General features: G+C 36.6%; 1 protein-coding gene across 6 annotated transcripts in view; it reads right to left on the reverse strand.

Annotated features, from left to right (window-relative positions):
* Positions 1-14558, reverse strand: part of PRKAA2 (protein kinase AMP-activated catalytic subunit alpha 2) — a 70038-nt gene that overhangs the window by 17811 nt on the left and 37669 nt on the right. For 5 of the 6 annotated variants that reach the window (XR_010153841.1, XR_010153840.1, XM_009458687.4 and 2 more), the window contains 4 exons: positions 6059-6152; positions 5051-5195; positions 3700-3787; positions 1399-1623 (listed from right to left, as the gene is read on the reverse strand). Coding sequence is in view for 4 of the 6 variants with exons in the window: in XM_009458687.4 (XP_009456962.1) it covers positions 1399-1623; positions 3700-3787; positions 5051-5195; positions 6059-6152 (552 nt within the window). In the remaining 2 variants the exon portion in view is untranslated. The remainder of the gene's footprint in view (positions 1-1398; positions 1624-3699; positions 3788-5050; positions 5196-6058; positions 6153-14558) is intronic. The other variant, XM_054683428.1, reaches the window with a different exon arrangement.

The raw sequence follows: 14558 nt of genomic DNA on the forward strand, positions 1-14558 counted from the left end.
TTAAATCTGGTGGCTAATTTACACTTTTACATTGTTATACATGAGGTCCGGAACACTGAAGAAAGGCTGGGAAAAGAAAATGATACATAAATGCAAAAAGAATCATCAGTCCTTGCCTGTATGAAATCAGCAGCAGTCACATAAACAGCCATCTCAGCCATCATTTAAATATTCCAAAGGTCAGGGGTCTCAAAACAGTCTTTTCTGGAACTGGGTGCAATGACTCACACCTGTAATCCCAGCACTTTGGGAGGGCAAGGTGGGTGGATTGCTTGAGACCAGAAGTTCAAGACCAGCCTGGGCAACATGGCAAAACTCCATTTCTACTAAAAATACAAAAAAAAAAAAAAAAAATTAGCTGGGTGTGGTGGCTTGTGCCTATAGTCCCAGCTACTCAGGAGCCTGGGGTGGGAGGATCACCTCAGCTTGGGAGGTTGAGGCTACCTACAGTGAGCTGTGATCACACCACTGCACTCCAGCCTGGGCGACAGAGTGAGACCCTGCCTTAAAAAAAAAAAAAAAAAAAAAAAAAAAAAAAAAAAAAATTCTTTGCTGGCTAATGATGAAAAGGGGAAAGAGTTCTGGAAAGATGTCAAAAGAACATGTTTGTAAACGAACACGGATGAAATCTTAGGTAAGAACAAAAAACCTCTAAGAAACATGCCTTGATAAGTCATAGGCAGGATGCAGTGAATCATCTTGCTACTATACACAGGTGTGGGATATACAAAGGTCATATTCACAGGCGCATCAGCAATGGCACTTTCCAAACTTTCTCAAGTGACAAAAAAGCCTTCACAGTAAGCTGACTAGCAGCTATTGAATTCAAAAACTTAGCAAAACTTTTTATGCTTTATGTCTTTAACCATATGTAAAATACAAAATCTCACCCTATTTCTCCATTTGAAATTTCTTCAGACACTTTCTAAGCATACCATCTTTCCAGGCCTTTTAGCATTGTGTAGTCAAAGATGAATAAGACATACTCTCTACCCTGATATAATGATTTAAGAGAGAAAAAAGACACACTGAGAAATAACTAGATACAGGATGAGGATTAAATAATAAAAGCATGAACAAAATGTTGATAAAACAGAAATGGAAGCACGTGTGGAAATCACAAAAGGGGTGGCATGAACTTTAATGGATGAATGGAAGTCTATCAGGTCAAAAAAGAAACAAGAAAAGGCATCAAGGCAAAGTGAATAATATAAACAAAGATATGAAGGCATAAAATCTATGTTACGTTTGAGAAACAAGGACAAGTTCAATGTGGCTGAAGCACGAGTACTGGGGTGAGGTGGTGAGGGCAGGAAATGAGACTTTGGGAGAATCATTTAATTAACATTATTATTCCTATGAGAAAATATGCAGAACAGAAACAAAAAGAAAAATCACCTTATGTCTTTGATAGTTGCTCGTTTCAGTGGGTCAACCTGCAGCATATGCATCAGGAGAGTGGCGACAGAACGATTGAGATATTCTGGGATATAAAAGACACCCCCTCGGATCTTCTTAAATAACGTAGGTACATGCTCATCATCAAATGGGAGGGTGCCACAAAGAAGAGCATACAAGATAACACCACAGCTCCAGATATCAACTTCAGGACCTGCATACAATCTAAGAAAAAAGATGACAACACAAACCTGAAATGCAAGTATCACTTTTTCTCTATGTACCCTACTTCTATATATAGGTAGTCTACATTCAGTACATATTTATTTCCAAGGTCTTTAATGAAGTCCATGGCTGCTCCCCAATATTCAGTGTTTGTTCCCCAAAGAGAGTAATGGGGCTAGCCAACTACTACTCAAGCCTGCCAAGTGAATAGGGTATTTTTATTTGTCACAAATTCATTTAACTGAAACATATGAATTAAAACATATAATACTTTCTGTGGTTGATTTTTGAGGGAAACAAAGTAGATGACCACAAACTTGAAAAAATACTATGGTGTATAGGTTAAATCTTTTTCCCAAAGAACTATTACAAGAAAGAAAACATACATATAATGTATACATATAATAGAATTTCTACCCCTGGCACACCTTTAAAGAATATTAAGGCTGGTCACGGTAGCTCACACCTGTAATCCTAGCACTTTGGGAGGCTGAGGCGGGCGGATTGCTTGAGGCTACGAGTTTGAGGCCAGCCTGGGCAACATGGGGAAACGCTGTTTCTACTAAAAATACAAAAAATAGCCAGGGATGGTGGTGCACATCTTAGTCCCAGCTACTCAGAAGGCTAAGGTGGGAGGATCATCTGAGCCCAGGAGGTGGTACAGTGAGCTGAGATTGTGCCACTGCACTCTAGCCTAGGTGACAGAGCGAGACTCTATCTCAAAAAAAAAATAATAATATATATATAAAATATATTATATATAGAGAGAGATTTAAAACATTAAAGTACTTAATTAGTACTGTGTAGACAGTATTTATCCTGTATCACATTATCCTGAGTACTTACTACTTCCATTCTCATCACTTCCTAACTCATGACTAAAATCATCTTTGATCCAGATAACCTATGCTTATAGTATTATTCCTTTTTTCTCTTACGTTTCTACAGCATTACAATTCCCATGATAGCATATTACCATACTCAAACCTGGGTCTGAGGTAACAAAGTAAATCTCTCCTATTCTAATGAAAAGAATATAATCTGTTTATATAAAAAATGGTGATTGTTTACATCACTTGCTGTATTGTTCAAACTCCTTGCTATGGACTGAATGCTTATGTCCTCCCAAAATTCATGTGTTGAAATCCTAACCCCCGAGGAGATAGTATTAGGAGGTGGGGACTTTAGGGGGGTGATTAGGTCACTAGTGCAGAGTTCTCATGAATGGTATTAGTGCCCTTCTAAGAGCGACCCCAGAGAGATCCCTCGTCCCTTTCACCATGTGAAGTTACAGTGAGCATACAGTAGTCTACTAGGAAGCAGACCCTCACCAGATACCAAATCTTGATCTTGGACTTCCCAGACTTCAGAACTGTGAGAAATACATTTCTGTTGTTTATAAGCTATCACCTTTATTGTATCTTTCTTATAGCAGCCCAAATGGACTAAGATAATTCTTTATCTGCTATTTGCAATAATACTTTAACCATATTTTCTCTTATAGGATTCTGTTAACTTTTAAAATCACACGTTGATCACTGTAGAAAGACTTGAGTTTACCACTGCAATCTATAAACATTTTTATAATGTACCAATGAATAAGTTATATGAGTAACTACACAATCTCTACTTGTGTAGTTTAATTTCATGAAACAATATTTTCCCCCAAAATCTTGTTTTTCCAAACACAAAATATAAAACAATGCTCTATATACTTTGGAAAATATGCAAGGTATTATTAAAGAACTATATCTAATAAATAAATGACACTAGCTTAAATTTAGCAAATTCTTACTCTCTTATCTGCACTTTTGTAAAATGAAAGGTATGTTAAATCAGGATCTACTTCAGTTATTTTTCTAATGGGGAAAACTTCGTAAGTATATTTATAATGACATCTAAATGAAATGTTTAACATTTTTTGATATAACCATTATCCCTTTAACAGTGGAAAAATAAATGAATAATCCATTTCTACCATGTTAAAATCTTACCTTCCATAGAGAATATATTGTAATTAAATGTTATCAAAATGAACACAAGATTACAAAAAGCTTATGCTTCACTGATTATTACCTGCCTGAGATGACTTCAGGTGCTGCATAATTTGGAGATCCGCAACTAGTTCTCAGAAATTCACCATCTGACATCATATTAGATAATCCTAAAAATAAAAGTAATGTTTACTTGGTGCTAGATATTTTTAAAAGTAGATAAAGTCATATAAATATGAGCAAAATTTCAAGTCCTGGATACTCCATACATCATTTTTTTTAAGTTATTTAAAAAAAGCAGTGGAAAGCATTTAACTGGAAAGAGACCGTCTCAGAGTGCTTACACTATAACAAAAGGCTAAAGCACATCACATATATGAATGAAACTAAATTTCCTTTCTAAATAAAAATGTTGATTCCCATCACAAATGAGGTTATTCTGAAGCATATTAACTTTCCCAAACATGAAAACATCAAAATATTATTTACCTATTTCCATAGTCGAAAGAATAAAATAGAGACTACTACTTTTTTGCCCTATGCTTTCAAAAGCCTCTTTAAATTCTGTAATTAGAAACCAGATGGGCCCCACCTCATAAAGAGATTATGTTCCAAAAGTTTTTAATTTAGAAATATTTAATTCAACATGGAAAAAATAATCTATTGAACCAAAAATCTAGTTGAGCTATAGTAATAAATAAGTTTCATGATTTAGAGAAGGAAGAGAAATAGAGAAAGTAGTTTCCAGGTTTTTAGATTAAAGACAAGGTATAGACCACAAATAGGCCACAATAGCCTGTACCTTTCTATCTCTTTCTCTTTAATCTCTCACTTCCTAGTCTTTTTCTCAAATACCCTATTAAGGCATCCTTTCCATGTATGTTTATCCCAGAAAGTGTTTGGAGTATAAAAATCACATTTTATGTACCTTTTACCCCTGACAAAAACTGTTCTCTAATCAAGTTATTAGACGTTACACCTAAGGACCTCTTTGTGGATCAATTCAGAAGGGCTTTTTTCCAACTGCATGCATATTTTCAGGTACCTTGGTTTATATGCATTCATCAGGGAAAGTGCCCATACTTTCATGAGATTTTCAAAGAAGTCTGGGACTCCTCCCCTCTCTTCAAAAAAAAAAAAAAAAAAAAAAAACAGTTATGCATCATTTCCTTAGGAGAAAATGCAGATTGAATGGATTTATCTTGATGACAACCTTCTAACTTCTCTAGAGGTATCTGCATTTTTAAAGTGTATTTAATGAAAATTAATGAAAATTTAATTAAATGGGAAAAAAAAGCTACTGAGGAGATTTCAGCTAATTCCTTTTCATGGTACAGAACGTACAAGGTTGAAATGTAAAGTTCTTAGTTCAATGAGTTGTTTTGCTTTAAAAGGTAGCTAGTACATTTCTGAACAACCCTGGAGTTACATACCAAAATCGGCTATCTTGGCATTCATGTGTGCGTCCAACAGAACATTCTCTGGTTTCAGGTCTCGATGAACAACCATATGCCTATGACAGTAATCCACAGCAGACAGAATCTGCTGAAAGAGCCGCCTGGCTTCCATCTCCTCAACCTATCAAGCATAAAAGAAACTGCATTAAGAATATCTGGGGCTGGGCACAGTGGCTCATGCCTGTAATCCCAGCCAAGGCAGGTGGATTACCTGAGGTCAGGAGTTTGAGACCAGCCTGACCAATAAGGTGAAACTCCATCACTACTAAAAATACAAAAATTAGCCGGGCATGGTGACATGCACTTGTAGTTCCAACTACTCAGGAGAGTGGGACAGGAGAATTGCTTGTACCAGGAGGCAGAGGTTGCAGTGAGCTGAGATCATGCCACTGCGCTCCAGCCTGGGCAACAGAGCAAGAGTCTGTCTCAAAAAAAAAAAAAAATCTGAGACATCTATTTGACGAGAGTTTTAATTTCATAATTAGGCTAAATATAATTAAGCAAGCTAGAATTATGTTGGAATTCTCAACAAATCAGACAAAATAAACCAACCAAAAGCTTGTCAAAGCTCAACATGTCAAAAGACAAGTTTGTCTTTGTTGCTAAGCAGAAATATTTAAATTTCAATTAATATTATTAAATGTGCACAATGTTTTGGGGAATTGACAGTAAAACAAACTAAAACAGAACATATGTGAAAGTGCTAAGAAAAGGAAATAACTGACCTTCAACATGATTTTATGGAACAGATTTTAAAAAGCATAGGCATCATGTTGGCAATTAAGTGAAACATATTTTCTAAAATCAGTATTTCAAAAGGAATGCTTTTTAAGAAAGAAAATTTGTCTAACAGTCTACATGTTTAGTTGAGCATTACCATAAAAGCAACTTCAACCTTGAAGATATCTTTGCATTGTTCTATGTCCCAATACTTTCCTTTTTATTAGTTTAGAGATTTAGTGTACCAGATAGTATGTTACTCACCCGTCCATGCTTACAGATGTAGTCAAATAATTCACCTCCAGACACATATTCCATTACCATAAAAAAATCTGTTGGAGTGCTGATCACCTGGTATCTTTTTTGTTAATTAAAAAAAGTTAACAAAGTATGTTACTTTAACCAAAATCAAACTGGTATATCTACTCTTGCTACAATGTTATATTTCAGTGTTTTATAATATTTTAAGATGGCAACAAATTACATGTTATCAAAATAATCACAGAGCAATAAACACGGACCATTACAAAATTATTCTATTTCTTGAGGCTCACGGCCATTCCTTTAGATCCTCCCTTTCAAGTTTACATAATTTTTGAAATCTTTCCCTCTTCAACAACTAAGTTAAGCATTAATTTTTCCATATAAACAAAAATTTGTTTACAGTCAAAGGAGATGAGGTATCACATATTTAAAGATAAACAGAAAATATACTTGGGCCAGACGCTATGGCTCACGCCTGTAATCCCAGCACTTTGGAAGGCCAAGGTGGGAGAATCACTTGAGCTCAGGGCAACATTTTGGGGAACTGACAGTAAAACAAACTAAAACAGAACATACATGAAAGTGCTAAGAAAAGAAAATGACTGATCTTCAACATGATTTTATGGAACCGATTTTGAAAAGCATAGGCATCATGTTGGCAATTAAGTGGAATATATCTTCTAAAGTCAGTATTTTACCAGCCTGGGCAACATAGCAAGACCTCATTTCTGTAAAACATACATATATTTTCCTGGACTCGTAATATGATACTACAGGGATACATTCAGCAAAATCCAGAAAGTGAAAAATGACCATTTCCTCAACAAATAAAATGCAAGAAAAAAAGGGAAAGGATAAACTATACGTTAAAAGTAACTTAAGAGCCATATTGACCAATTATGCTGTATAGACTTATTTTGATTCTGATTCAAATAAACCAACTTTAAAAACCATTTATGAAACAATCAGGAAAGTCTACATGCTGATTAGTGGTGGATAATGTTGTTAATTATTTTAATTAAGATGTGATAGGCCGGGCACGGTGGCTCACACCTGTAATCCCAGCACTTTGGGAGGCCGAGGCGGACAGATCACGAGGTCAGGAGATTGAGACCATCCTGGCTAAACCAAACACGGTGAAACCCCGTCTCTACTAAAAATACAAAAAACTAGCTGGGCATGGTGGCGGGCACCTGTAGTCCCAGCTACTCGGGAGGCTGAGGCAGAAGAATGGCGTGAACCCGGGAGGCAGAGCTTGCGGTGAGCCGAGATCGTGCCACTGCACTCCAGCATGGGCAACAGAGTGAGACTCCGCTTCAAAAAAAAAAAAAAAAAAGATGTGATGATACTATGTTTATGTTATTTAGAGTTTAAAAAAGTATTTTCTAGAGTAGATACTGAAGAGTTTACAGATTAAAAAGATAATGTTGAGATTTGTTTCAAAATAATCTGGCGTAGGGGAAATCGGGGGAGCAGATAAAACAATGAATTGACTATTGTTGAAGCTGAATAAGACATGCGTGGGGTTTCACCACTTTACTTTTGTAAATGTTAAACAATTCCCATCATGAAAAATTAAGAGTGTGTGTGTGTGTGTGTGTGTGTGTGTGTGTGTGTGTGTGTGTGTCTGTGCTTCTAGGCATCCAAAGCTGGGCACATTAAAAACTAAGAAAAAAAATTAGCTTTATTTGATAAAATAAATTTTTTTCCCAAAAACTACAACTTACACCCCTATACACAATTTTACCAAACCAAGTTTTGGAGACGTTAAAATTAGTTATTTTTTTTCTTTTGTTTGAGACAGTCTCGCTCTGCCACTCAGGCTGGAGTGCAGTGGCCATGCGCACCCCACCTCCTGGGTTCAAGAAATTCTCCTGCCTCAACCTCCCGAGTAGCTGGGACTACAGGCATGCACCACCATGCCCGGCTAATTTTTGTATTTTTAGTAGAGAGGGAGTTTCACCGTGTTGGCCAGGCTGGTCTCGAACTCCTGACCTCAAGTGATCTGCCCGCCTTGGCCTCCCAAAATGCTGGGATTACAGGCATGAGCCACCAAGCCTGGCCAGAAGAAATATTTTGAATGGCAATCATTAGTCTTTGGGAAGAAACATGGCAAGGTATTCTAATTTATATAAAATAAACGAATATGACTGAAGAAGAATTGAGACTATTTCAAATGAACTTTGGAAAGGTAATTATACTGAGAACTCTAGAAGAAATAGTTTTATAAAAGCTATCTTTACAAGCACCAAAGTGATCACGTAAACTGAATACTGTAGGGCAGGTGCATCTACTGTAGCACCTCACTGTAGGTTTGTCTGATTTAGTAACAATTTTCAATCACTTTTGTGCTCTGTACATCCTAGATGGGGCACAAAAGAAGTGATGACATTCTAATAAATAAATTTAGCTGCCATTTCTGAGTATATCACAAGTCTTCAACAGATATTCTTGGAATTAATTATTTCATGAAACCTCTAAATCCTTAGCAGCCACTGTCTTACACTAAAGGCCAGTCTAGAGCAATGAAAACCATAACGTTACTAAGCACTTACTGTCTGCCAGGCACTAAGCTATTAAATGGTGACACAACATTTATTGAGTACCTACTTGTATTGTACTCGGTGAGATCAAAAGTTGGTGCCTCTACTCGTGGAGCTTACAGTTCAGCCAGAAAGACAGACATTAAATAAAGATTCTCTTCAAACACAAATATGATCTCCAGTAGCCTCTCAATTTAGAATCTTCAAAGGTTTCCCATTGCTCTTACGTCCTGAATAAATCAGGCCCTTGCCATCTCTGTTGTTTGGTCTCAACTTTGAGTCACAACACTGAGTCATACTACATTTTTCAGTGTTAGTCATGCTGTACCTCCTCCTGCTACAGCTCCTTTGTATAAGCTGTTTTCACTGACCTGAATCCTATACTATGACCTGAGCCCTAATCATCCTTTAGATCTCAGCTTAAAAGTCACTTCCTCAGTCCAGGTGAGGTGCCTTTTTGCACTCACAGATGCGTTTTCCTGAGCTTCAGACCACGCACCTCAGTTTGTAATTATATGTTTTTATTATTACAATAATTTGATTAATGAATATGTATTTAGTAAAGTGCCTATAACAAAGTAGGTATTTAAGTAAATGTATAAATTAGCACTTTTAAATAACGTGAGTGCTTAGAGCCAAAACCAGAGTAATCTGAAACTGAAAAGTCATAGCAAAATTACAGCAAAACTTCAACCAATAAAATTTCCCTTTGTCCCCCACCCCTAACCACAATGGGGTAGGGACAAAGGGAAACAAATTTCAGAAGGAAGACGTCTTAAAAAGACAGTTTTACATTAAGGATTTAGTGGAAAAGGCAAATTCCAGGATTACATTCTAAGCCTGGCCTGAGTAAGTCAAATCTCTTGTGCTGTCTAAAATACAAGTATATTGAAGCATTACAAGAAATTCAATCATGAATCACTCATACTTCTCAGTATTATTTTCTTAGTACAGCAGAGAAATAAACTGATGTACTTTAAAAATTTTTCAGAAACAGCATTTCTAATTGGTAAAAATAAATTAATAATCCAGAAAAATCCTAAGCATTTTCCAGTTGACCAAGTTATACGCATTTTTAGGAAATAGCCACATAAAATAGTATATGAAAATCAAAAAAAATAGAAATCTTTCCAAAGTTAGCCAAAAATCAACATTCATGAGTACACCTTTTTGGTGGTCAAATCTATTGAGATTTTAGAATATTATTTACGTAGCTACATACACATAAGATTTTTCTTTAGTTAGAACTCAGTTACATAGAAATGTAGCAATCATGCTTGGTTGATGACACTTGTCTTCAGTAGTCCATGAATGACCTTTTATTTAATTACTAATTTTAATAATGTAATACCTACAAACCCATCACTCAGACAAAAGGCCAAGACCTTGACAACAGCTTCCAACTAATTAATACAGGGATCCGCCTTCCCCATCCCATTGCTTCTCACCCAATGCAGCTGTCATCCTGAACACCCTGTTTATCCTTTCCTTCCCACCTCTTTTATACAGTTTATATATGTACATATGCATGTGTGTGTATCCCCTCTCTCTACATATGTATATTTCATATATATGAATAATTCAAATTCATATATATGTTAAACTGTTCTTTGCTTTAAAAACCAGGTATCACGCTCTATGTAATATTCTAGCAGTTATTTTATTGAGATTCAATCCTATTGTTGTGTTTGCTATAGTTATTTGATTTGACCATTGTTATATCCTATTGTATTTATTCATCTACTGTACCACTAAAGAGTTTTGGCCAGGCGCGGTGGCTCACACCTGTAATCCCAGCACTTTGGGAGGCCGAGACAGGCGAATCACCTGAGGTCGAGAGTTTGAGACCAGCCTGACCAACATGGAGAAACCCCATCTCTACTAAAAATAAAAAATTAGCTGGGCGTGGTGGCACATGCCTGTAATCCCAGCTACTAGGGAGACTGAGGCAGGAGAATCACTTGAACCTGGGAGGCGGAGGTTGCGGTGAGCTGAGATCGCGCCATTGCACTCCAGCCTGGGCAACAAGAGTGAAACTCCGTCTCAAAAAAAAAAAAAAAAGAGTATTTAGGTTGTTTCTACAATGTTGCTATTATTTGCTGCTGTGAACATTAATATGGTTTGTATGTTCATCCCCGCCAAATCTCATGTTGAAATGTGATTCCCAACGTTGAACATGGGGACTGGTGGGAGGTGATTGGATCATGGGGGTAGATCCATCCCTCATGAATGGTTTAGCACCATTGCCTCAGTAATAAGTGAATTCTTGCTCAGTTCATAAGAGAGCTGGTTGTTTAAAGGAGACTGGCTCTTCCTCCTTCCTCTCTTGCTCCCCCTCACCATGTGACACCCTGGCTCCCAGTTGCCTTCTGTCATGACTGTAAGCTTCCTGAGACCCTTACTAGAAGTAAAAGCCAGCACCATGTTTCCTGTACAGCCTGCAGAACTGTGGGCCAATTAAACCTCTTTTCTTTATAAATTACCCAGCCTTCAGTATTCCTTTATAGTAATGTAAAAATGGACTAACACGAACATTCTTCTACATGGCAAGATTTTCTCCTTGATATACACTGATAAGTGTAACTGCTGAGTCATAGTTATTGTGTATGTTCCAATTGAAAAGATAATACCAAAGACAGTTTTCCAAAGAAAGTTTGGCAATGCTAAAATCTTTAGAAAACTGGTGGATTTATATATTCTCCAACAGTTGCAAAACACCATATACATTTATTCGTAGAAAATGCTGTGTCTTTTGCCCATGTTTATTGAGTTGACAGTACTTTTCTTATTTATGTATGGACATATAGAATAAGTCAAACTTTCTATAACATTCTAGAGTCTAAGGTAATTAATGTCTTGGTTATTAACTTTGTAAAAGTATATGTTTTCAGTCATGATTTCACATTGAATTTGGATTTCACTTCCTTTGTAAATAAATCTGTACATGTCTCTAAAGGATAACTTAAAAATATATGTGTGTATGCATAATATGCAAAATATTGTTATCATGCATAAATTTAAAAAACCATGAATGTCATCAAATATCCAATCAGAAGATTTATTGATACAAACACAATCAATATATTGTAATTGGTTCATTTGTCTCTTATGTCTCTTCTAATTTATACGTTGCTCCTCTATCTCTGTTGTTTTTTTCTTGCATTCTTTTGTTGAAGAAACCAGTTACTTTGTTAAAGAGGATTCCACAGTATGAATTTTGTTGTTCCATCCTTTATAGCAGCAAAATGCACAATTTCTAACCCACTCTTAAATCTAGATACATGATCAGATTTGTTTCATTTTTGCAATTTTTGTTTTCATTTGAAAGACTAAGTAGTGTAGTGTACCTCTAGCCAAAGGCATATAATGTGTCTCTTTTTCTGACACATTGGAAGCCACTGTTGATCAGAGCCTAGATGCATTAATTCACATTAATTTAATGAAATTTTAAATGCTGGCAAATTTGCATAGTCTAGTAATGAATGAATTCTGATCTAAAAGAAATTCTTACCCAAAACTTCCTCCCTCAAAAATCTCATTGTCTTTGAAGTGCAGGCCATCAGATAATACCTCCTAATACCTTTTCACATTATAGTCATCAATCAATCTTCTTACTAACTCCTTCTCATTCTGAATTAATATCTTTTTCCCCATTGCTACTACTGTCACTGTTTTAGGTGTAAGTGATATCTTTATAGATAATCTGTGATATAAACAGACATGTTAACATCATAGTGCTCTAGAGCTCAGTCCTTGGACTTCTTGTTTATCTGTACTCATATCTTTGGTAACCGCATCCAGTCTTAAGGCTTAAAATATCTTAACATATGGCCTTTAAGTTATTTGAACGCCTCATTTCTAATTATCTTTTCTTCCACCACACACAGCCAACCACTCCACGGTCATATACTTTCAAAGACTAACTCCTCCAATTATGCACTGGATTATCTCCCACACCTACGAAGGGACTTGGCTTCTATAATTAGCCCCTCTTTCTTTTGTATCAATTCCTTCCTCTTGACTGAATCACTCCTTTTGGCATACCAACATTCTACAATATCTTCCATTTTAAAAAGCTAACCTTGTTTAGACTCCTCATTTCCTTCTGGTTACCACTCCTATGTCTCTCCTCTCCTGCCTATAGTTACTATCTCCCCTTTTTTATCTCATATTCCCTCTTAAACCCTTTACATCAGGTTTTTGCCCTCATCATTCCAATAAATTGGTTCTTTTCAAAGACAACAGCAACCTCCACGTTGCCAAATCCAACAGTCAATTCTCAGTTATCATCTTACTCAATATTCACCAGTAAAAGGGACAGTTGGTGATCTTTCCTAAAACACTTTGTTCTCTTGGCTTCAAGATACCCGATTCCCCTAATTTCCCTCCCACCTCCCTGATCATTTTCATTGTCTTTTACTGGTTCCTCCTCATTTTTCAGACATGTTAGCATCATAGTGTTCTAGAGTCCAGTCCTTGGACTTCTTGTTTATCTTGGTGATTTCATCCAGTCTTAGGGCTTTAAATATCTTAAATACAGTCTGTCTGCTGATGGCTTCCAAATTTATCTCTCTAGCTTACACCTCTCCCCTGAACTCCAGATTCACTTATTCAACAGCCTACTTACATCTCTACTTGGATGTCTAATAAGCATTTCAACTTCATAAAACCAAAATTAAATTGTTGAAACCACCCCCCTAACATCCCACCTCAAACCTGTTCCTCCTACAATCTTCTCCACTTCAGTTACTGGCAACTCCATCCTTGTTTTTTCGCCAAGGCTAGATGCCTTGGAGTCATCCTTAACTTCTTTCCTCTCACAACTCACATTTTATCTGTTAGCAAATGCTGTTGACTCTATCTTGAAAGTACATACAAAACATGCTTACTTCTAAACACTACTACACTATGCTGTATTCCAAGCCAACATCGTCTTTTACAGATCACTGCAATTGACTCCCAATTGGTTTCCCTGCTTCAACTCTTGCTCACCTATAGTCTAAATGTAAGTCAGATCACATCATACCTCTAATCAAAGCCTTCCAATGGCTTCCCATCTTAGACAAGAGTAAAAGCCAAAGCCCTGACAATGGCCTATAATGCCCTTTATGTCTCTGACCTCATCTCTCACTCTAATCCTCCTAGATCATTCTGCTCCCTTGATCTCTGACCTGCAGGAATTTCTACTTTCCTTTGTATGTGCTCTTCCCTCTATGTGTAACATTCACCCCCTTCAGATATCTACATGGCGTATCCCCTCACCTCTTCACTGTCTAACATATGACATATAATAAGGGATTTATTGTCTATTTCCCCACCACCCCTCGACCACACACTAATATAATCTCTATAATAGCAAGGATTTTGTTGTTGTTGCCTTTTTGTCTGTTGCTGTATCCCTAGTGCCTAAATGGTGTCATCTGTTGAATGAATGGATCAAACAACAACCTGCCTTTCTGGCTTTATTTTTCCACTTTCCTATACATACTCTGTGCACCAAACAAACCAGACTGTTTGTTCCCAATACACCATATTCCTTACACTTTCATTCTTTTGTTCTTGCTTGGACTCCTAGAGCCATCAGGACCTTGTTCAAACGTCACCTCTTTATGGAGCTACAAGTAATTATTGAATACCTACTACTGTGCTGGTTGCAGGAGAGATAAAGATGATAGGTGATATCTCCATTTACATGTCTAATGGATTCTTAGCTTATCATGGCCAAAACAGTATCCTTAATGTTCACATCTCTCTAATGTTTCTTTTCCATTCTTTCCATCTCAGAAAATGACACCACTATCACTACCTACTTGCTCAAGCCAAAACCCAAAATCCCAGTTGCTTAAGCAAAAAAAAAAAAAATCCTTTCTTTCTCCTCTTTATCTAACCCATCAGTAATACATTACTTCTCCCTCCAAAATAGATATCAAATCCATCCATTTCTCTCCACCTAGACT

Source organism: Pan troglodytes, chromosome 1, assembly GCF_028858775.2.
Source record: "Pan troglodytes isolate AG18354 chromosome 1, NHGRI_mPanTro3-v2.0_pri, whole genome shotgun sequence".
Classification (NCBI taxonomy): Eukaryota; Metazoa; Chordata; class Mammalia; order Primates; family Hominidae; genus Pan; species Pan troglodytes.